We start from the raw sequence: 25,711 nt of genomic DNA, 5'->3' as shown, positions 1-25,711 counted from the left end.
GACTGGCGAACCCCTTCTACTACTATGAATAGCGACCCTCATCCATTATTATGACTGGCGAACCCCTTCTATTATGACTGGCGACCCTCATCCACTATTATGACTGGCGAACCCCATCCATTATTATGAATAGCGACCCTCATCCATTATGACTGGCGACCCTCATCCATTATTATGAATAGCGACCCTCATCCATTATTATGACTGGCGAACCCCTTCTACTATTATGACTGGCGACCCTCATCCACTATTATGACTGGCGATCCCCATCCATTATTATGAATAGCGACCCTCATCCATTATTATGACTGGCGAACCCCTTCTACTATTATGACTGGCGACCCTCATCCACTATTATGATTGGCGATCCCCATCCATTATTATGAATAGCGACCCTCATCCATTATTATGACTGGCGAACCCCTTCTACTATTATGAATAGCGACCCTCATCCATTATTATGACTGGCGAACCCTTTCTACTATTATGACTGGCGACCCTCATCCACTATTATGACTGGCGATCCCCATCCATTATTATGAATAGCGACCCTCATCCATTATTATGACTGGCGACCCTCATCCATTATTATGACTGGCGAACCCCTTCTACTATTATGACTGGCGACCCTCATCCATTATTATGACTGGCGAACCCCTTCTACTTTTATGACTGGCGACCCTCATCCATTATTATGACTGGCGAACCCCTTCTACTATTATGACTGGCGACCCTCATCCACTATTATGACTGGCGACCCTCATCCATTATTATGACTGGCGAACCCCATCCATTATTATGAATAGCGACCCTCATCCATTATTATGACTGGCGACCCTCATCCATTATTATGACTGGCGAACCCCTTCTACTATTATGACTGGCGACCCTCATCCATTATTATGACTGGCGAACCCCTTCTATTATTATGACTGGCGACCCTCATCCATTATTAAGACTGGCGACCCTCATCCATTATTATGAATAGCGACCCTCATCCATTATTATGACTGGCGACCCTCATCCATTATTATGAATAGCGACCCTCATCCATTATTATGACTGGCGAACCCCTTCTACTATTATGAATAGCGACCCTCATCCATTATTATGACTGGCGAACCCCTTCTACTATTATGACTGGCGACCCTCATCCATTATTTTGACTGGCGATCCCCATCCATTATTATGAATAGCGACCCTCATCCATTATTATGACTGGCGACCCTCATCCATTATTATGACTGGCGAACCCCTTCTACTATTATGACTGGCGACCCTCATCCATTATTATGACTGGCGAACCCCTTCTACTTTTATGACTGGCGACCCTCATCCATTATTATGACTGGCGAACCCCTTCTACTTTTATGACTGGCGACCCTCATCCATTATTATGACTGGCGAACCCCTTCTACTATTATGACTGGCGACCCTCATCCACTATTATGACTGGCGACCCTCATCCATTATTATGACTGGCGAACCCCTTCTACTATTATGACTGGCGACCCTCATCCATTATTATGACTGGCGAACCCCTTCTACTTTTATGACTGGCGACCCTCATCCATTATTATGACTGGCGAACCTCATCCATTATTATGACTGGCGACCCTCATCCATTATTATGAATAGCGACCCTCATCCATTATTATGACTGGCGAACCCCTTCTACTATTATGACTGGCGACCCTTATCCACTATTATGACTGGCGATCCCCATCCATTATTATGAATAGCGACCCTCATCCATTATTATGACTGGCGAACCCCTTCTACTATTATGAATAGCGACCCTCATCCATTATTATGACTGGCGAACCCCTTCTACTATTATGACTGGCGACCCTCATCCACTATTATGACTGGCGATCCCCATCCATTATTATGAATAGCGACCCTCATCCATTATTATGACTGGCGACCCTCATCCATTATTATGACTGGCGAACCCCTTCTACTATTATGACTGGCGACCCTCATCCACTATTATGACTGGCGATCCCCATCCATTATTATGAATAGCGACCCTCATCCATTATTATGACTGGCGACCCTCATCCATTATTATGACTGGCGAACCCCTTCTACTATTATGACTGGCGACCCTCATCCACTATTATGACTGGCGATCCCCATCCATTATTATGAATAGCGACCCTCATCCATTATTATGACTGGCGACCCTCATCCATTATTATGACTGGCGACCCTCATCCATTATTATGACTGGCGAACCCCTTCTACCATTATGACTGGCGACCCTCATCCCCTATTATGACTGGCGACCCTTATGATCAATGTAGCCTCTTCCTTTTTATGACTAGCGACCCTCATCTAGTATTATGAATTCCGACCCTCATTGTTGATTATGACTGGCGATCCTTATGATCAATTACCCTTATGGTCCATTATGAATAGCAACCCTTATCTTGCATTATGAAAATCGGACCTTATGACCCATGGTCCTTATGACCTTATGACTAGCGACCCCTTTTGCCTATTATGACTAGCGAGCTTTTGGGTATAGGATTTTACACGTTATGACTAGCGGTCCTTATGACCAGTTAGTATTATGACTTATGGTCCTTATGACTGACGGGCTTATCCCTCTTTCTCACACGACTCAATAACCGCAAAATAAAAATCCGCCACCATTGATTGCCAATCGCGTTCCATACATGTACTCAATCATTTTTATTCCGAGGTCGAGGACCGACAATCAAATTTCTGATAAAATCTTACAGAATTTGTCCAGCATTATGCCTTATGCCAACCAACCAACGATACAGTTAACGGAGCTGACTGATGACAATGTGAAGTTCATAATCGAAGACACAGATCTTAGGTAAAATTCGTTTATAAATTAAAGTAGAGTAACTTAATGTCATGTGTGACTGTGCTGTGCGAGTTGGATTAGCACGCAATGTCAATTGGGTTGAAACGAACAGGGTTTTCCGGTCGTGCTCTCGAAGTTCAAACAGTCCCATTCACCACTCATTCAATGAACAAGGTTATAATATAACCTTGTTCTCAGTTATATCTCCATGTGTGGCAAAATAAGGGTGGCAATGTTTGGCTTATTTTCTCTTTTTCTTTGGGGCAAATACTTGATTTTTTTTACACTGACAGTTTCCATTACACCTATTTTATTCATACAACTTGGCTCTTAGTCTTATTTAAATTTGATTCTTTAAATCATTTTTTTCTTAATTAGAAATAGAGATCAAAAAATGAAAATTTTCTTGCCATATTACTTTCCACCAATAGAGGGCGTACCCAAAAATATGCCCAAAATTCAAGTTTTTGAGCGCTCTGTTTAATACAAAAATTATTCCCAAGTTACTAATGAAAAGTTAATTGCAACTGTATGGAAATTAGTAATTTTGGTCAAAAATGTGATATTTTATTGATTTTTTAATGTGTGTGCCCTGTACAACATTGGCATACCATACTCCATAGTCAGTAGAGGCGCATGGCCAATATGGGAGACTCTCCAATAGGGGAGACAATCTCCCACATTGGAGACTTGCTTAGCAAAAGGACAAAAGAAACAACACCAACAAAAACACAATTTTTTCCACCCAAAATTTTGTTTCGCTGAGGTCAGAAGCCCATTTGTTTTGTGTGTGGATGACAACAAAAATCCTTATCAAAACAAAAGTAGACGGTGAATTTTTAAAGTAGACGGTGAAAAGGTGTAAATTTTCATGAGGAATCTGCTTATCACATTTTTATTTGCCGCCAAGGTAATCCTTTTGCCGCAAATGTAAACAAAGAAAACTAGTCTCCAAAACTGGAGACTGTCTCTGAAATTGGATACCCAAATTCTTTACAAAAGTCTCTGATATTGGAGATAATCTCCCACATTGGAGACAGTCTCCAATATTGGCCGTGCGCCTCTACTGTTAGTCCTACCTGTAGATTCCCCACAGGCAGGGTGGTAGCAGTGAACAAGTGCCATTCACATTCATTACATTGGTCATTGGCCCCACTTGTTCACTGCATACACCTTGCCTCTCACACGTATTGCGAGGTTAGCTATGCTATACAAACCTCGCACCACGTATGTGTGTACACTGGATTTTATACTATAGTAATAGTTAAGGTGACCAGATGAAATTCCAGTACGGGACAATTGACAAAGTACACTGCAGTCTGCATGAGCGGATCGACCGAGCCAGGTCTTGAAAAAAGAAGATCAACAAAGAAGTCTACACAGTGTTAGACTTGTGAAAACAAAAAGAATAGGAAGGAACACTCACACAACATGCGAGGTTAGTAATACTAACCTCGCACAACGCATGTGGTTTCATAGTGGACTTTGACGTTTTCATTCATCACACGAATGTGAGGGAATGAAAAACACCAAACATTTCAGTATTTCTCCACTTTGGAATTTTGTTTTAATGATTTAAGTTTGTTTTAGAAATGAATTGGAAATTATTTATAAAAGTGTTTTTATCGCTTACCTCCAAGTCTCAACCAGGATACTCTGTTCGATCCGTCCTTAATACTGCGGTGGAAAGTACGCAAACAACAATCGAAAAGCAATTTTTCGTATCGAACATTCTCAATTCAAGTCGTCAGCGCATAATAGGAAATTGTACCAAAAATCAACAGGTTGCATCTCATGTATATACTTATTGGTAAAGTACGCCATCTTTTGACAAGATGATGATGAAAGTGGATTGAACGAGCAAGAAAATAATGCTGATCGCCTAGAATGCAGCTAGCTTGCAACACCGTAAACAAAGGTACGGTAGGCACTTAAGAACCAAGTTTGAAAGGACACTCGTAAAAGTACGTCACTCTCGCGATGAATATTCATTAGATCGTGGTCGTGCGTGTTCAAAACAAACTCTCTGCATGCATGCACTCAGTGTGTATTGAACACGCACGACCACGATCTAATGAATATTCATCGGCGAGAGTGACATAATTTTACGAGTATCCTTTCAAACTTGGTTCTTAAGTGCCTGCCGGCTTTGAAATAATATCGCGCGCCCTCTTTAGGCAAAAGTTGATATCAACGCTGATCAAGAGGCATCTACGTGAAGATCACGAAAAATGCTCTTATTAAAAAAAACAGCAAAGAGAAATCAACAAATGATTCATATGGTTCGGTAACTGTCATAGCATAAATATATTCAATTCAATTCAATCTTTATTTCGCAAAATAGGATAAAAATACAAAGAAACATCAAATAATGTGATTAGATAATATAATACATTGCGTGGCTTTCCATGAAGGTTATCAGAAACCTGTAAGGCTGGATCGCCAAAACATAGTAAAAAGACAACAATATTAATGAAAAAGAAAAACCAGAATATCATATCATTGTAGTGAATACAATGTAGGAAAAGGGACAGAGAAAACAACAAAAAATACAAAAAGACACGAATCAAAGGGGGGGGGGGTAGATAGGGTACAAGTAGTGCATTGCCATATCAACTGCGAAAATTAATAATCATTCACTAGAAATTTTTTGTACTGTTTTCTAAAGGAAGATATAAATTGTGAATTAGATATTATTTGGGGAATCTCATTCCATTGTTTGGGACCTACATAACTTAATGATTTAGCTTCGTGACATGACTTGATAGACCATAGATGAAATTTATTGGAAGAACGGGTATTATGGTTATGAATTTGATTATTATATTGAAAAAGATCTGAAAAAGGAGTGGGTAACAACCTCTTCTTGTACTTATACATAAATATTGCGATTTCTTGTTTACTGATATCATATATATTAAGTAAAGACAATTTCTTAAATAAAGGTGCGGATGGTGCTAGGTAATGGGAATTAGTAATTATTCTTAAACATTTCTTTTGAATTTTGTATATTGAGTACAGTTCATATGAGGTTACATTGGTAGACCAGACAATATTGCAATATTTTAAATAAGGGAAAATTAAGGAATGGTATAGAGTTATCAGATTTTTATGAAGCAAACTATGCTTAAGTTTATAAAGTAAACCAGTATTCCTACTTATCTTATGTAATACATTTATCATATGGTACTTAAAACTCAAAAGATTATCCAATGTGACACCTAAAAAGTTAATGGAATTACTTAATTCGATACGTTTATTGTCGATATAAATGTGAATACGATCGTTGTCAATTGAATTATTATTATTAGATTTGTCAGTATGGGTTCGTGTTAAAGATTTATTTTTTTGAAAATAGATGCATCTAGTTTTATTTATATTCAGGGACAACTTATTTGCTTTTAACCAGTCGGAAACATTTTGGAGTTCATTGTTCAGGATGTGGATGGTATTATTTAAATCTTTAGAAGAATAAAAAATACTTGTGTCATCAGCAAATTGATAAAAGGTTAACAAATTAGATGATTTACAAAGGTCGTTTATATATAAAAGAAATAACAAGGGGCCTAAAATTGATCCTTGCGGTACCCCAACGGAAACATTTAATGAAGAAGATAAGACACCGTGGACAAATGTATGTTGAACCCTATTTAAAAGATAATCACTAAACCAGTCTAACGCGATCCCTCGAATTCCATATTGATTAAGTTTAAATAAAAGTAATGAGTGGTCCATAGAATCGAAAGCTTTAGATAGATCTAAGAAAACTCCAATTATGTGTTCGTCAGCAATAAATGAATCCATTATTTTTTGTTTAACTTTTAAAAGAACATGCTCACAGGAAAAAGTGGGTCGAAATCCGTATTGAGAATCACTTAAGATATCATTACTGTTTAAAAACTTATGTAATCGATTATATACTATTCGTTCAAGCAATTTAGAGAAACATGGTAAGAGGGATATTGGTCTATAATTTACAAATTTATCGGGGTCATCTTTCTTAAAAACGGGAATTACTTTAGATTCTTTGAGTTTTGAAGGTACTTTCCCAGTTACAAAAGACAGATTAAATACATGAGTTAAAGGCAAGGCAATGGCATAAATGACACGCTTAACAACTTTACAATTTACGTTATCAACTCCACAACTTGCACTACTTTTAAGGCATTTACAAATATTAATCAATTCATTTATATGTACAGGTGATAAAAATAAGGAACCAACCACATTTGTTCGACAATAAAAATGAGAAGAATGAATAGATTGTGGGACCATATCACTAATATTTTTTCCAATATTTACAAAATACTCATTGAATGCATCAGATATTTCAGTTGGTTCAGAATATATTTTTTGATCACATTTAAACACTTTGGGGATTAGATTTTTCTTCTTACCTAATAACTCATTAATAGTTTTCCATGTCTTTTTTATACTACTCTGATTCATATATAATATTTTTTTGTAATATTCTTGACGAGATATACGAATGATATTAATAAGTTTGTTTCTGATTTTTTTAAATTTTCTCTCGTTACTGGCAAGTTTAGTTTGGCAAAATATTTTGAAACATTTATTCTTTTTTCTAATTAATCTTAGAATTTTGTTGGTAACCCACGGTTTTCTATTTCTTCTCCTTTTTTGTTGTTGAAGAGGAAAATGTTTATCATAAAGTTTGATAAAAATTTTCATGAATAAATTATAAGATTTTTCAGCATCGATACATGCTAGTACTTCACTCCAGTCAACGTTATACAGTTCAACAGAAAAACTATTGATCGTTGATTCATTGATTTTCCTTGAAGTATAATATTGAGCTGAATCATTCCTGAAAGTTCCTTTCTTGTAACAAAAAATTGGCATGTGATCAGTTATTGGAGAATAAAGCACACCCGAGATAATATCACTTTCATTTGTTAATATATTGTCAATAATAGATTGAGATGTATTAGTTACACGAGTTGGCAAGTTAATTTTGATATAAAAGCCATATTGTGCAATTGTATTCATTAAATTAATAGTATTATTTGAAGTCATTTGCTTAGCTACGATGTAAAGTCATAGTTATTTTAGTAAAAAGGGTGTGAAAGATTCGCGTGCACCAGGTGCATATGAATCCTTCACACACGAGACGATTTGAAACCATGAGTGAGGAAGGAAGGGTGAACGAAAGAATGAAGGAGAGAATGAAAAGACGAAAGAAAAGAGATGAATTGAGAAGAAAGAACAGGGTTCCCACGGTCATGGAAAATCCTGGAAAAATTTGTGGTCCTGGAAAGTCAGGGAAAAGTCAGGGAATTTGGAAAACTTGTAAAAAGCCATGGAAAAGTCATGGAATTGCATTTACCTCATGGCTATGGCAGCTTTACGTTTTGTCGTGTCTCGCAAAGTTCTCTCATACTTAATTATATTTACTGGTGATATATGATTTTGTGTCTAAACTATGGTTTCAAGGGTCAAATTATATATACCCGTAAGGACAAGTTACAATGACACTCATTGGTCTAGTATGTTCAAAATTCCAAGATGGCTTCCAAAAATGGAGTACAAAATGTCTGATGTTTGTTACTTTTTTTTTTATAAAAGGACATAGTTCGTTCAATATCTGTCTGGGGAATAGGAGTTTGGTGTCTAAGTAATACACTAGGGTTAGTTACAAGACCAGTCAGTTGTCTGTATGTTCAAAAATCCAAGATGACTTAGTGTTAGGGCTAGCAAGTTTGAAATAACAAAACAAGGTTTTTGTGAATACATGTATAACACAGCCACAATCCACATTTCTCTCTCAAAATACTCATGGCAATGAATAAATGAAAAGTTACTTGAAAATGAAGTTTATTGAAATACCAAAATGGGCATCAAATGTCCAATTTTCAAGATATCCTCATTATTTTTGGAGCATATAGAGAAATACACTTGTTAATTTAGCTGGTGTCCTCAAGTCGTATCACAAATGGCCTCATTTTTTTGTAATGTAGAGTGAAATGCAGCACTATGTTGAGAATGTTGAGTGAAATGCAGCAGTATGTTGAGAATTTTAGGATGAGGATATTTTTGTTAGCCTTTTTTTTCATGTCACCTTATTGTAAGACTAATGTCACTTTTTTTGTAATAATTGGCTCATGTGTGACATTCTATGTAAAGTGTTTCATCTTCATATAAATCAGGGTTCCCCCAGAAATTTGAAAACAGAATTCCATGACTTTTATGTGGAAGTTTTGTAGTAAAGGTTAATTCAGGATCCTAATTTCAATATGCCTGGAAAAATTGACATTTGAATTTACATGTATTGTATAGTTCACTTTTGTGACAAGATCTGCATGCTATGCTCTGAAAATTTGGAAATAGTTCATGGATATCTGTCCAAGAAATTACATGAGTTTGTGTTCAAGGCAATTTTGAATCTTGATGTTGGTGAAACGAAAATGGTACTGTACCCTGGTCAGAAACAGACCATATACCAATGATAATACATGTAGATGTACATGTCATGAGTAAGGCAGTGGGTGGAATGGATGGCTGTGAGGGGAGGTTATGGAGGCCATCATAATGTGTCTGATTTTGGAAACGGTACCAGAAAGCAAGTCATAGAAAGTAGCAATTTAATCATGGAAATGTCAGGGAAAAGTAATGGAAAAGTCATGGAATTCAGTTTTCAAATTTCTGTGGGAACCCTGAAAGAAAAAAATGAAGGAAAACAAAGAATATTAGAATAAAAGTAGAATGAAAGAAAAGAGAGAAAAAAAGAAGGAATGAAGATAAGAAAAATGTTTCCTTCATTCTTTGAAAGATAGAAACAAAGGAAGACTGAGAACTGGAAGGAAGGAAAGAGGAGGGAAAGAATTAGAAGGAAAAAACTAAAATAAAGAATGAAAGAGAGGGAGAAGAAAATGAAAATAATGGAATGAGAGAAAAAGGAGAGGAAGGGAGAAGGAAGCCAAGAAAAGTTTAAAGGTAAATTCTAGTTCTGGTAATGATCTCGAAATGACTTTTTACAGAATCCAATATAATGACCACCCAAGTGTCTGTTTGTATGAATAAAAAATATGTGCCAAAGGATTCTGGAAGAAATTGGGTATGCAAGAAAATCACTGCAGAACTTGCAAAAGTTTACATCTATCGATTTTATTTGTTGTCTCTGCTTCATCATATGTTGGTTATTTGACGAAAATTTGTCACTTTCAAATGTTTTAACTATATTTTGTTCAAAATTTTGAAATACGGGACAAATAGGCGTCTCGCGAAGAGTTTGTTGGGACGCCGGGACAAAGGAGCAAAATACGGTGCGATCCCGGGAAATACGGGACGTCTGGTTGTCGGTTAACATCGCTTCATAATGCGAATAATGTTAGCCCACTTAGCCGAAACTCATTCTGATACCTACCAGGGCTTTTCTGGTGAAAAGCGTTTCATTTTCAATTTTACAATTTTTTTTTATGTAAAGAGTATATAAAAAAGAGCAAAATCGCTTACCTCGGCCAGGAAAGTTGCTTCGCATGTCTCTTCCATGGAAATAAAAGGAAGGTCGTTGTTGGCGCTGATACAATTCACAACCTTATTTCAGCTCGTCTGTATTTTATAACTTGAAAAAGTCCAGATTCATTGTATGCGAAATTCCCACGATTGTTTGATAAAATAGAGACACCAATAAATGTAATAACTTAAAAAACATACTTTTTGTATTATTTTTGCTGACGATAACGATTTTTAGAAAATTATCAAAGCGATGACAAATTAAGCCAAAAATATAGAAAATTCTACGTGCCTTGAACGAAGCCCCGCAAGTGCTACCGTTTGTTTGTCAATTACGTTCCACCAAAGTCTTTACAGTAAAAAGTTTGGACACTGCCGACTTTGCGTAACGCTTTGCATTGATTTATGTGTAAAATAGTTTATGTGCCTAGTCTTTTCTATGTAGTGTCTTTGATATGAAGATAAATCTTGCACCCTCTGTAGCTAATTAGACAAAAAAATTGGAATCCATATCTTGTCAATGGGTCATTCCATGCCAATTCACCCAATGAATGTGCAATTTTGCACCCGACTGTCTCAGAATTCGTTGTAATTTGGTATACATAAAATTCACCATGGCCCAAGCACAAAACAAAAAAAAATTAGTCCAATCGGTCCGTCGGTTCTCGCGCTACGGCCCGCCCTTTTCTCCTTGTTTTGACAAAAATGGGCATGACCTTCAACTTTCAATGGCCACTGCGTCGTTACGTGTTGACCAATTTTCATGAAACTGGTACCATTTTATAGGAAATTCAGAGAGGAATCCAAAACATGCATCGAATAATGTATTGGAGCAATTTATAAGGTCATGACCTTTGATCTTAACTTTGACCTTGAGTTTGACCCCCGGACAAATAATTTTTTAACTTGATTTTCGTGTATGTTAATTATTGGTATGATATTGACAAAATATGTTAAAATCAATGATGATATTTTATTTCTTCACCTTTAAAAACTCTTCCAAAGATACCATGAAATTTTACTCTAGTCCCACACACTGATATTCATGTTAGTAAAGTGTTTACCAGTTACATGATTTCTTCCAATCTTAAGTTACAGTATGCGAACACATGAAAAGAAATTAAGCTTAATCAGTTTACAAATAAAAGATTAAACATTTATGCTCATGAATAGGTTTCTGTTTAGGCATTTTATGATTCAGCAATATATATCATATACATATATATACATGTATATATTTTGATGATAAAAGTGAAGACTTAACTACCATGAATATATATGATATATATTGCCGAACATCAAAATGAATATATATTGATGAACATCAAAATGCCTAAACAGATACCTATTCATGAGCATAAAGGTTTAATCTTTTATTTGTGAACTGATTAAGCTTAATTTCTTTTCATGTGTTTGCATACTGTAACCTAAGATTTGAAGAAATCATGTAACTGGTAAACACTTTACTAACACGAATATCAGTGTGTGGGACTAGATAGCCCGGGAGCCAGGTGCATTTTGATCAAACGAACGAGGTACCAACATCTGACCATTGGAACATATAGAAATGAATGTAGTATTTGCAAATATGGGCGTCTGCCGTGGCCTATCTGCTGCATGTGGCCACTGGGGCCAGTTAAAAATGGCCCAAAATTGGTTTTGATCAAACATGCTAGGTACCACTTCATATTCCTATCAAAGATACAAGTGTACCCCGCAGTTTAATAAATAGCCCATGACAGACAAATTTTCTGCTGTTTAGGGCCCGACAGACGCCCCCAAAGGCCCATAATTTGGGGTCTTATTCAAAGATAGGAGGTACCACTTGAAACAAGTTTTAAATGAAAGCTGGGATACAACAAAGCACAGAATGACCCATGACAGACAAATTTTCTGCTGCATTGGGCCCAACAGACACCGTTAAAATGTGGCCCAAAGGCCCATTACTGTATAATTGACCAAGATAAAATGTTCGAGGTACCAATTCAAACCCATTTGAGGTTGTCAGACCAATCTTACAAACTATAGTAATCACCCTGACAGACAAATTTTCTGCTGCCCAGTGCCCAACAGATGGCCCTAAAGGCCCCTATAAATTTGGGTGTCAATCAAACATCAGAAATACCACTTGAAACCAGTTTTAAATAAAAACATGAATGATTCAGCGGACAGAATGGCCCATGACAGACAAAATTTCTGCTGCATTGGCCCTGACAGACGCCCTTGAAATGTGACCAAAAGGCCATTTTGGCCCATTGACCTAGATGAAATATTTAAGGTACCAATTCAAACCCATTTGAAATTGTTAGACTAAGTTTGCAAACTATAGTAATCACCCTGACAGACAAATTTCCTGCTGCCCTGGGTCTGACAGACCTAATATTTATTAAATCTGTAAATACATGTACCCCCATAGCACAGAATGGCCCAAGACAGGCAACACTTCTGCTGCATTGTGCCTGACAGATGTCCTTCAAATTTGGCCAAAAAGTCCCATTTTAGCTCATTGACCTCGATGAAACATTCAAGAAACTTATTTGAACAAACACAACTAATCAAGTGTATTTCGTATAGTACTAATGTATTTATGGCAGAATTTTCTGCTGCATTTTGCCATTCAGGGTGACTTTGGACACCAGAAAAGTTACAATCTTTTTTGAAAATGTTGTATGTTATGATTATTTGAATATATCCCTATTACCTTAAAATGCCCTAAAGGTCAAATCCAACTCAGAAAATTTCATTTCAAATTAATAGAGATAAATAAAACAAGCATAACACTGACCAGTGGCGTACCTGGCATATTTCGTCAGGGGGGGCAAGCGAAAAATATGAGCAAGGTTGGGGGTGGGGTAGTAGGCATGGACGTATAGGTACAATTTTTCAAGGGGGGGGTGATAATCATTACCCAAATATCAACTTCACAGTTTTTTAATTTTCAAGCGAGTGAACATTTATTATTATTATTATCATTTAGCCTTTTCCATGATATGAAACTTGGAGAAATTGTACATTCGGTCATCAAATTAACAATACACAAGGATATGGGAACCTCGCACTACGAGGCTCGTAATCCTCGTTGCCCTGCATTTTACAGCCCCCCCCCCATACACGTTTGGATGTGTAGGTCTGGAAGTGGCACTGAAGGTGGGAAAGGTTAGCCAGGGGATGCCCGATAAAACAGTTGGAATCTTGCTACTACTGATATTTGCTATCGGGCGATTGCACTTTATTGTCGAAATTATTTTTTTTTTGTATATTATTCCAGAAATGAAATGTATTTGATCGCGATTGATATAGTTCTAACCAAGTGGTAATTGCAACGTTTATATTAAAATACTTTTTTATTCCTCTTTGAAGGTGTTTCCATTATGTTCCCAATTCTGCTCATTGGAGACGTTGTAAAAAGAGGTATTTGACATTGAAATCAGTTGTATTCATGTATTGATTTGCATTTATTTTATTTCCATATACACAGTTAAACAAAAATAAATGCATCCATTCACTCATTAAAAAAATTAATATGAACGTGAAAAGATATGAGACAGTAACATAATATATCACTAGATATGGGTGAAGATCACTCACTCACTGGCAGGAATGTCAGAAGGTTGAGGAAATTGAAATTGGAAAAAGATAGAAAGGCGGACGAAGGGATCAGGACTTCAGGTACATAGGATAGAAAGGGGGACAGTACTAACCAGAGGAATGTGTAAGCAGGGGTATAGCTAGACCTTTACCTGACAGATATCAGTACCGATTACACGTCCGACGAACAATACTCATCTTTATCCAACCCAGGGGCAGATCCAGGATTTTCAAGGGGGACATTTCGTTTACAAAAATATGACAAGTACCACCTCCAAAATTCTTCACTTTCAATCGCACGTGCCTAACAATTTACACTAAAATTATATAAAAATAATAATTGCGAGCGCAAAGCGCGAGCTGAAATTTTCTATAAAAAATAGACCTAAAACGATACATTTTTATGCAATTAACTATGAATAGGATGTACATGTATATCTTCCTTAATAGATTATGCGAGCGCGAAGCACGAGCTAAAAAATTTTAATATTCCTAACTGGACACTAGACATTCTAATCAGTTTTATAAGATGGGTATCTCTAAACCTGAAAACTGGACATTTATTTTAGGTACCCATTACTACCCAACTAAAAAATTGATGAGAGCGCGTAGCGCGAGCGAAATTTTATTGTTATAATTACATTACCAAAATGTTGTTTTCTACCCTTTTCCTGTCCCTGGTCAGCCCAGTCCATGCTCAGAGAGCTCTAAAAGTCGCATTGGGTAAAAATCACAATTTACTGATAAAAGTGTACAGTTAAATTGACATTTACCGACGAAGATGGTGGAACTAAAAAAACAAATCAGTTGGAACAGCCCGTGTGTTCGACAGTTTATCGTTTTTTTCTGACAGTCTGCAGTCCAGTTTTTGTTTTCCCCTTTTCTTAACCTCTTTCTTCTTTCTCCCCTTCCCCCTTTTTTCTCTTTCCTTTTCTTTTTTCTTTCCCTTTTTTTGCTTCTTTTTTTTTGCTTGTGATTCACCGTGGGGGGGCAGTCTCCCCCTCCCTCCCTTAGGTACGCTAGTGACACTGACACTTTTATCAAAATCAGATGTAAAATAAGAAAGTTATGACACTTTAAAGTTTCTATTATTTTTCACAAAACAGTTATGCACAACTCAGTGATATGCAAATGAGAGAGTTGAACATTTCCTCAACTCACTATTTCAATACTTTTTAAAAGTGTTTGAATTATTTTTTTACAGATTTTTTTACAGGTTTGACCATAAGGACCAACTTGCCTGAACCTTATATTGTCAAACAATAATAGTTGACCTCAGATAGTTTGCCTACCATCATAACCATGATTGAATAAATTCATGTATTCAGAAATGATTTTGATGAGTATTGTACACCAGGCTGGCATCAGGCAAACTATTTAAGGACAAGTCCACTCAAATGAAATTTATTTGAATAAAAGATTAAAAAAAAATCAACAAGCATTTTAAAGTTTTGCTGAATTGAACAAAACTGTTATGCACATCCTGATTGGTATGCAAATGAGGAGACTGATGAGGTCACCCACTCACTAATTTTCTATAGTGTGTATATGAAATATTTTAATTTCAACTCATTGTCATGTGAAACAAAGATTCATACTTCCCTGAACATGTGGAACTATCATTGTTTGACAATATAATGTTCAGGCAAGTTGGTCCTTAAGGTCAAATTTGTAAAAAATAAAACATTCTATAATTCAAACACTTTAAAAACTATACATGTAGAAATAGTGAGTTGAGGAAATGCTCAACTCTCTCATTTGCATATCACGGAGTTGTGCATATCTGTTTTGTGAAAAATAATAGAAACCTTAAAGTGTCATAACTTATTTTACATCTGACTTTGATAAAATTGTCAGTGTTATGCTTGTTTTATTTATCCCTATTAATTCAAGATAAAACTTTCTGGGGTGGCTTTGACCTTTAAGGCATTTTAAGGTATTTTGTGTATTTTGATAGGGATATATTCAAAAAATCATAACAATATTTTCAAAAAAGCAAACAACAATGATAATGTAACTTTACTGGTGTCCAAAGTCACCCTGAATGGCAAAATGCAGCAGAAAATTCTGCCATAAATACATTAGTACTATACAAAATACGCTTGATTAGTTTGTGTTTGTTCAAATTAGTTTCTTGAATGTTGTCTGTCTTGGGACATTCTGTGCTATGGGGTATTTATAGATTTGATAAATATTAGCTTTAAGTTTTTATCTCCAATGCGTGATAAAGACCAAAAGTTTGGGACCTTTGGGGACGTCTGTCAGACCCAGGGCAGCAGGAAATTTGTCTGTCAGGGTGATTACTATAGTTTGCAAACTTAGTCTAACAATTTCAAATGGGTTTGAATTGGTACCTTAAATATTCACCCAAATTTAGGGGCCTTTAGGGCCATCTGTTGGGCACTGGGCAGCAGAAAATTTGTCTGTCAGGGTGATTACTATAGTTTGTAAGATTGGTCTGACAACCTCAAATGGGTTTGAATTGGTACCTCGAACATTTTATCTTGGTCAATTATACAGTAATGGGCCTTTGGGCCACATTTTAACGGTGTCTGTTGGGCCCAATGCAGCAGAAAATTTGTCTGTCATGGGTCATTCTGTCCTTTGTTGTATCCCAGCTTTCATTTAAAACTTGTTTCAAGTGGTACCTCCTATCTTTGAATAAGACCTCAAATTATGGGCCTTTGGGGGCGTCTGTTGGGCCCTAAACAGCAGAAAATTTGTCTGTCATGGGCTATTTATTAAACTGCGGGGTACACTTGTATCTTTGATAGGAATATGAAGTGGTACCTAGCATGTTTGATCAAAACCAATTTTGGGCCATTTTTAACTGGCCCCAGTGGCCACATGCAGCAGATAGGCCACGGCAGACGCCCATATTTGCAAATACTACATTCATTTCTATATGTTCCAATGGTCAGATGTTGGTACCTCGTTCGTTTGATCAAAATGCACCTGGCTCCCGGGCTAAAAGTAAAATTTCATGGTATCTTTGGAAGAGTTTTTAAAGGTGAAGAAATAAAATATCATCATTGATTGTAACATATTTTGTCAATATCATACCAATAATTAACATACACGAAAATCAAGTTTAAAAATTATTTGGCCGGGGGTCAAACTCAAGGTCAAAGTTAAGATCAAAGGTCATGACCTCATAAATTGCTCCAATACATTATTCGATGCATGTTTTGGATTCCTCTCTGAATTTCCTATAAAATGGTGCCAGTTTCATGAAAATTGGTCAACACGTAACGACGCAGTGGCCATTGAAAGTTGAAGGTCACGCCCATTTTTGTCAAAACAAGGAGAAAAGGGCGGGCCGTAGCGCGAGAACCGACGGACCGATTGGACTAATTTTTTTGTTTTGTCCTTGGGCCATGGTGAATTTTAAGTATACCAAATTACAACGAATTCTGAGACGGTCGGGTGCAACCACTGGGTGAATCCAGATGGAATGACCCCAATGAGAAGAGAAATCAGCGCTTAAAGGGGAAGTTCACCCTGAAGAAAACTTTGCTGTAAAAATAGCAGAAAAATAGTAAAAAATATTGGTGAAGGTTTGAGGAAAATCCGTTAATATATTAGAGTTCAAAGTTTTGGATTTGTGACGTCATAAACGAGCAGCTGTCCCATGTGTTATGTAATATAAAATGCATGAATTTCAAATTTTGTATGGTTCCTGGTGACTTAATTTTGTTTCTATTCATGACCGGGTGTGAAATGATTTGTCTATTGATATACGTAGGGTACAGTGAAAACCATTTTCAATTTTTTTGAGAAAATGACATTTTATTGATATTTTACCATTCGCTTTGTAGGAATGCTGCTCGCATATGACGTCACAAATCAAATAATTGAAATTCTAATAACTTTTCAATTATTTGATGAATTTTTCTCAAAACTTCAGCAATATTTTTTATTCTTTTATGTGCTATTTTTACAATAAACTTTTTGTCAGGGTGAACTTCCCCTTTAAATGACTCTATTTGAGGGATATTCATGATATTAGGGAGAATCACCTGGGGAGAATTGACTTCACATAGTTCGGTAAGTTTCGTACAAGGACTTGATTTTATAAAAACCTCTTTAAATTTGCGGGATTGCCTTGCAATTGTTGAAATTTTGCATGCGCCGTGCCTCCAATTTTCCTGTACACGGCGGCGCGTAATGCACCCATGGGTGACACTAATAAATACTAATTTCCATAGTAATCATGGTAATACATTTCCAATTTATTTAATAACCTGGCCCGGACCATTTTTGTATTCACTAAATTTAACTTAGAGCACTAAAAAAATCTAGCATTTTGGGCATATTTTGGGTACACCCTCTATTTTTATTTTGTAAAAAATAATTAAATGAATTCAATTTACTTAACCCTTAAAAGACTGGGGGGCTGATTCAGCCCCCCCCCCTCGACATTTTTCGCGATAAATCCGCTGTGCAAATTTTTTTGACTGCGTCGCTCGCTGACTTTTTAATTAAATTTTTTTTTAAGTCTCGCACAACTTTTGAGACCAAAATTGTGACCCCCAGGTAGGCGGTTCTGAAATTACGCAACATTCCATGAGTGCATGCAGACCTAAAATTACTCAAAAACGTGAATTTGTGTACAATCCAATGCAAATAGTATTTTTAGCCAAAATTCATAAATGAATCATTATTTTTCCTTTTACTGCTTAAAATCAATTAATTTTATCTTTTTTATGGTCAAAATAAAGTCCCTAACAATTACCATTTTAAGTCTCGCACAACTTTTGAGACCAAAATTGTGACCCCCAGGTAGGCGGTTCCGAAATTACGCAACATTCCATGAGTGCATGCAGACCTAAAATTACTCAAAAACGTGAATTTGTGTACAATCCAATGCAAATAGTATTTTTAGCCAAAATTCATAAATGAATCATTATTTTTCCTTTTACTGCTTAAAATCAATTAATTTTATCTTTTTTATGGTCAAAATAAAGTCCCTAACAATTACCATTGAAAAAAACAATAAAAAACAAAAAGTCGAAAAACAGAGAAATACATAAGAAATTTAGAAAACAATAGAATACATAAGAAAATAAATGTGATGTTGAAATTTTTAAAAATAAATTTGATCAGATGCCTATCCAGAGTATGTGAAACAAAAATTAACATTTCAGGGGCATTATTTTATTAATTAGAGCAAACTTATGATTTTACGCATAAATTAGCATAATTAATGAGACATGAGATTTTTTGCAGAATTTGATGTTATAGTTTTGTAGATAATGCCATGGGTAACGCGTATGCCAATTTTCGTCGCGATCGACGGCCAAGATCGTAAGGGGGGGCTGAATCAGCCCCCCCCCCCCAGTCTTCTTAGGCGTCAAAATAGCCCAGTCTATTTAGGGTTAAGAGCCAAGTTTATGATGAATAGCTGTATTGGAAACTGACTGTGTCAAAAAAATCAAGTAATTGTCACCTAGAACAGGAGAAAATAACCCAAACATTGCCAATCTTTTTTCACCACACAGGGAGTAACAGAGAACAAGGTTATATCATAACCTTGTTCATTGAATGAGTGCATTGCCCCAAATCCCATCCGATATTGGATGCTTAAGCATAATTGAACCAAAAAAAATACAGCGCCAATGGCTAATACAGTTTTGCACAGAACTGCCAACCTTCCGATGTTACACTGTAGGACACTAATTTCAGATTTTCACTTCAAATTTTGTCCGTTGATAGATCGATCCTACTCATTCTTGACAGTGAAGGTTCTGAAGTACTCTTTTTCTTTTTTTCTGTATTGACCACAGTGTTGCGAACAGTATCAGGAGGACTATCCTGGCAGAGGTTCCTACAATAGCAATCGACTGGGTAGAAATTCAGGCCAACAGCTCAGTCCTTCATGATGAATTTATTTCTCATAGAGTTGGTAAGTTCTTAAGATTTGCCAGTACTAAATGCATAACACTGAACATATTGAAATCCTTGATGTAAAATATTAAAGTAAAGTTTAATGAAAGAGCATGCTGTCAGTGACCAAATGGGAGAGTGTGTCTTACAAATGGAATTCAAAGTACATGTATGTTCAATCTAGTCTATCAAACAATAAACTATCATTTAGTTAATAGCAGGGAAAAAAAGAATGAAATGACATTGCACATGTATATGAAATCAATATTTTATACATTTCACATTGTGTAGGTATGGAGACTTTGTACTGTATCATTTCGATGTGAAATTTGGTTATCATTACACCATAATTATTACTGCTAGTTTTTTTGTGGTAAGATGAATTTATTTTCCGGAGTTTGAATAAGCCTACATGTAAGTAAGATTTGGACATAGGTTATGAAACTCTGGGGGCTCCTATGTAATTTATGGGTTGGGGTATTTTGGACATGCATTTCAGGAGTGAATTGCCTATGTGTCTGTTTGGCTGCAGTATGTATGGTTGGTTCTGCTACTATTAATTGATTCTATCTAACTAATTTTGTTATAGGTCTCATTCCACTCACAAGTGATGAAGTAGTTGACAAACTTAACTTCAACAGGGTGAGTGATTTCTAAATCTTTGAAACTTATTTTAAGTTTGCAATAAGATTCATATGTCATTTCCTGTCCTATTTAGACTAACAAGAAGTATTAGAATTTTGCATCAAATGAAAGGAAATATATATTTCAAAAAATCTATAAAAAAAAACACCTTACAATATGATCATTGAAGCGTTCATAGTTATGCTTGAATGATCACAGAAAGTATGAAAGTATGCATTATTCTTATTTAATTATTCATTCAATTATGCATGATCGACTGATCACAATTTACACCTTGGCATAAAAAATAGGCTAAACTTTCGAGTTAATTAAATTTTATGATAGCTGGGCTTGGTATTGTTTATTTCCAATAAAGTTCATCTTCTTCTTTTATTGTGTTTAAAATGTAAAGTGTACAAATTATTTGGGAATTGGGACAATGTATACCAGCACTTGCTGATTTAACAAAATGATGTATGGTTATTTGGCAAATGTAGAGGACATGTTTAAAAGTGCATACGTGTTATAGATGATGGTATTGCTTTTCCATATTAACCCTAACTAGGCCGGGCTTGTTAGGCTGTTCTGTGGCTGGGGGGGGTGGGGGGTTGAATCAACCCCCCAGCCACAGAACAGATCTCGGCCGCCGATCGCGCAAGCGCCGCAAAAATTTCCACGCTGGTAGTGTACGATGTAATCTACAAGGCTGTATGGTAAAATTTTCCCCAAAAAATGAGTCTATTTTATATGAATTAATTATGCTAATTTATGCATAAATCATACTCTTTGCTCTTATTCACTAAATAAGGCTCCTAGAATGCTAATTTTTGGTAAAAATATTCTTTGTAGCATTCTTAACAATCGCAATTGAAAAAAAACTTCGGTTTGGAAATCAATTTCTTATGTGTTTTATTGTTTTATGAATTTCTTTGTTTTTCAACCTTTTGATTTTTCTTTGTTTTTTCACCAGATTTATTGCACAACCTTTTTGAAGCATAATTATGCTAAAATCAATTGATTTCAGCTGTTTAAAGTAAAAATCATATCTTTATGAATAAGATGAGAAAACTCAATTTGCATTGACTTTGTACACAAAATCACGTTTTGGAACAATTTTTGGTCTGATATGCACTTACGAAATGTTGCGTAATTTCTGAACTGCGTACTTGGGCGTCGTAAATTTGGTCTCAAAAGATGCGCGAGACTTGAAAGTATTTACGCGGCAAGTGGCGCGGTCAAAAAATTTCGCGCGGCAGAATGATCGCAGAAAATGTTGAGGGGGGTTGATTCAACCCCCCCCCTGGCCATTTTAGGGTTAAATCATTCCCTCTACTTTGTAAACAAAGGCACTAAACTTATCTCTATCTATAAACAGGACTGTGGATGTGAGGAGTTTTGTTCAGAATGCTCAGTGGAGCTGTCATTGGACGTGAAGTGTACAGATGATCAGACACGTCATGTAACCTCCAGGGATCTACTCTCAAGTAATCAGAAAGTCGTCCCGGTAAGCCCATGCCGCTTTCTAATTTGTGCATAAAGTTGGGCCCTTATCATGACATCACTCGTTCAAATTAATCCTGAGGGATTGATTGACAACAGTGAACCGACACTGCATTTTCTTCCTATTCTATGTAATTAGAAACACCTCTTAGAATTTAGTTTTACTGAGACCTCACTCTAACATGTAGTTTTATTGATTATTCTATATTCATTCCTGCACTTGTATTCATCCTTCTGTTAAGTACTTCATGTAAATTTTCACCTGTGGCACGTTTTATGGAGGAAAAGTTGTTGACCCACAGGGAAAGTAGGCTTGTCATTGTAATAAGTGTTTATGGCACATGAATCGTGTAACCTTTGTATTTTCTGAATCTGATACATACATTCAGCATACCACATTAACAATTCATTCCTTAGCTTTATTTGTTTGAGAAAATGTCCATGATGTTGATCATGCGATCATTTTTTTTATTAAAAATTTCAATACAGGTTCCATCAAGAAATCAAGAGTCAAGTGACTATGGTGAAGTAGACGGTGAGTTGTGAAAAAAGGCTTTAATTTGTTTTACTCATTTGGTATTTCTTACACAGATATTATGGCCATTGCTGCAGTTAAAAACATCACCAATATCTTGGGCCTTTCATAATAAAATACCTCTTTGAGTTTGGATTTAAATCGTAGCCATGGCATTGATTTTGTCATCCAAGAGATATTCATCAACGTTGTGCTGCGCTCCGGTAAGGTTGATGCTGCGCTCCAACGTTGTGCTGCGCTCCAGTAAGGGTACTCTCTAACAAGTTTTTGTTGCGTATATGTATTGCTGGGAATGACAGTTTCAGTTACAACAAGGGGAATAAGAAATGTGTGCCTTGAGTTCTTGAAATATACACCTGATTATGCAACACATGAATTATATACTTTGATCAAATTCAAATGTCTCCGAAGTCTAACAGACTTCTCTGGACCCTGCAAATCTGAATTGGGTAAATTTACCTGTATTTTATTAAAAATACTCAACCACCAAAGGTATTGAAATTAAACTTGGAAGTGTTTTTGAGCATTTTTATTTAAGCTGACTTTCTATTTCTGCTCATTTTCATCAGACATCCTTATTGTAAAACTGAGGAAAGGCCAAGAGCTGAGGTTACGAGCGTATGCCAAGAAAGGTTTTGGTAAAGACCATGCCAAATGGATCCCCACTGCAGCCATCGCATTTGAATATGACCCAGACAACGTGATGAGGCATACAGTGTACCCAAAACCAGATGAGTGGCCTAAGAGTGAATTCACAGAAGTAGATGAAGACACACGTAAGTCTTAAAGGAAACCAAAACCCAAGAAGAGAAACAATCTTATTGGAAAGAGTAAAATGAGAGGAACAATTTAAAAAAAGTTTCATAAAAATCAGTTATGAAATAAGCAAGTTATGGACAATTAAAAAGTCTTGTTGTACTCACTATGTAGATCATCAAATTGGCTAACATGCTTCAAAATGGCTGATTTTGTGGACAACTCTCCATTTGTTTTGTACACATATTTTCAGATTTTCCCCTTTATTTAACATATTTCACATTATCTCCTCTTGACCTTGACATATATGGTGTGGATTATATTTTCCCATGACATATGTTGCGCTCAGAAGGAGGCAAGATGCAATTTGAAAGATAATGAGGAAAATCTGAAAATTTGTGTATAAAACAAATGGAAAGTTGTCCACAAAATCAGCCATTTTGAAGCATATTTGCCAATTTGAGGATGTCCATTAAAGTACAACAAGAGTTCAAACACCCATAACTTGCTTATTTCATAACCAATTTTGATGAAACTTTTTTAAATTGTTCCTCTCATTTTATTCTTTCCAATAAGATTACTTCTCTTCTTGGGTTTTGGTTTCCTTTAAAGAGGTGTAGCACAAAGAGTTCAGTTCAACTTTGAAAAAGACTTGCATGACTTCCCTTACATATAGGGTATTTTTCTTATTTGGGGCAATGCATTATTCGATCAGCATTTACTCTGCAAATTGGTAAAATTTTATTTCATTTATTGTTATCATTTTAAAGAGAATATATGTTGAAATTTAAGTTGCATGGAGAGCACAGGTAGAGAAATGGTATATTTAAACGATTATCAATGTTACAAACCTAGTACCTGTATTGATAAAGTCCAGAGCCTGTGGTCTAGTCTTTATTTTATTTTTGTATTAACAGTTCTTAATGGTGTCCCATGTGTTTAAACATTGAAAAGACATTCTAAAAGTTGATTCATTTTGAATGCATGAGTACAAGTTGAAGTTAAATAATTTGCTAAATCAGTATCATGGGTGGTTTTTTTTGGGGGGGGTATGGATTTATCCTTAAAAAACTACATGATATCATAGTTGTCCATGCATTGATGTATCTTTTCTTTTTGTTACCACTCCTTTTTTCCGAGCAGCGCAGGGCAAGTTTGATGGTGATGCAGTTCCTAACAAGTTCTTCTTCAACGTGGAGTCTATTGGTGCTTTAACACCTGAAAACATTGTTTTCTCTGGGTTATCTGTTCTGAAAAAGAAATTGAGTGATCTGCAGACCCAGCATAGCCACGAAGCCCAGGCACAGGCCGAGGGACTAGCCATTAATTGAGCTACATGTATGGTATTCACAGGACTTTAGAAATCTTCAAGAGACTCTATGTTTTGAGATTAACATCAGTGGAGTGGAATGGAAGGAGAGAGAGCAAGCAAGAAGGGAAAATCCACATTTTACTGCTAAAATGAATGGACATTGGCCGTATTCTGAAATCAGGTTTTATTTAAGCGCTGGTAAAATGTGGTGGTTTAACTATGGTTAATTCTGGAAGGTATCTCTATTAACAGTTCAAGCTCAATTTGTCAGCTCATATTGAATTCAAATTATTCATAACTGACTGGGAATGATTAATGAAGTAGTTCTCATCAAATCATGTAGAAAATGGCCAAGTAAAGATAACAAACATAAGGTGAATGCAATGTGGGAATTTTTGGATTCTCGTATTTTTAGCAGTTAGCAGATTTTGACCATGGGCCAAGGTTAGCTCAAGTTAACAAGACTTAACCCTAAATAGACTGGGCTATTTCGACGCCTAAAAAGACTGGGGGGCTGATTCAGCCCCCCCCCCTTATGATCTCGGCCGTTGATAGCGCGATCGCGACGAAAATTGGCACACGCGTTACCCATGGCATTATCTACAAAACTATAACATCAAATTCGGCAAAAAAATCTCATGTCTCATTAATTATGCTAATTTATGCGTAAAATCATAAGTTTGCTCTAATTAATAAAATATGCCCCTGAAATGCTAATTTTTTGTTTCACATACTCTAGATAGGCATCTGATCAAATTGATTTTTAAAAAATTTCAAAATCAAATTTATTTTCTTATGTATTCTATTGTTTTCTAAATTTCTTATGTATTTCTTTGTTTTTCGACTTTGTTTTTTATTGTTTTTTCAATGGAAATTGTCAGGGAATTTATTTTGACCATAAACAAGATAAAATTAATTGATTTTAAGCAGTAAAAGGAAAAATAATGAAACATTTATGAATTTTGGCTGAGAACACTATTTGCATTGGATTTGTACTCAAATTCACGTTTTTGAGTAATTTTGGGTCTGCATGCACTTACGAAATGTTGCGTAATTATGGAACCGCGTACCCGGGGGTCACAATTTTGGTCTCAAAAGTTGCGTGAGACTTGAAAGTAAAAAGTCAGCGAGCGACGCAGTCAAAAAATTTCGCGCAGCGGATTTATCGCGAAAAATGTCAAGGGGGGGGCTGAAT

At 36.0% G+C, this 25,711-nt stretch overlaps 1 protein-coding gene across 1 annotated transcript; it reads left to right on the top strand.

Annotated features, from left to right (window-relative positions):
* The first annotated feature begins 2,709 nt into the window (after window positions 1-2,709).
* LOC121407307 (DNA-directed RNA polymerase II subunit RPB3-like) lies at window positions 2,710-24,851 on the top strand. The gene is made up of 7 exons (XM_041598295.1): window positions 2,710-2,851; window positions 19,690-19,808; window positions 20,379-20,431; window positions 21,789-21,917; window positions 22,403-22,448; window positions 23,018-23,224; window positions 24,348-24,851. The coding sequence occupies exons 1-7, from the start codon at window positions 2,766-2,768 to the stop codon at window positions 24,533-24,535; spliced, it is 828 nt and encodes a 275-aa protein (XP_041454229.1). The 5' UTR covers window positions 2,710-2,765; the 3' UTR covers window positions 24,536-24,851.
* Window positions 24,852-25,711: the final 860 nt, after the last annotated feature.

This window comes from Lytechinus variegatus, chromosome 2 (assembly GCF_018143015.1).
Source record: "Lytechinus variegatus isolate NC3 chromosome 2, Lvar_3.0, whole genome shotgun sequence".
NCBI lineage: Eukaryota > Metazoa > Echinodermata > Echinoidea > Temnopleuroida > Toxopneustidae > Lytechinus > Lytechinus variegatus.
The sequence above is the reverse complement of the archived record's forward strand: the minus strand, read 5'-3'. Positions and strand labels throughout refer to the sequence as shown.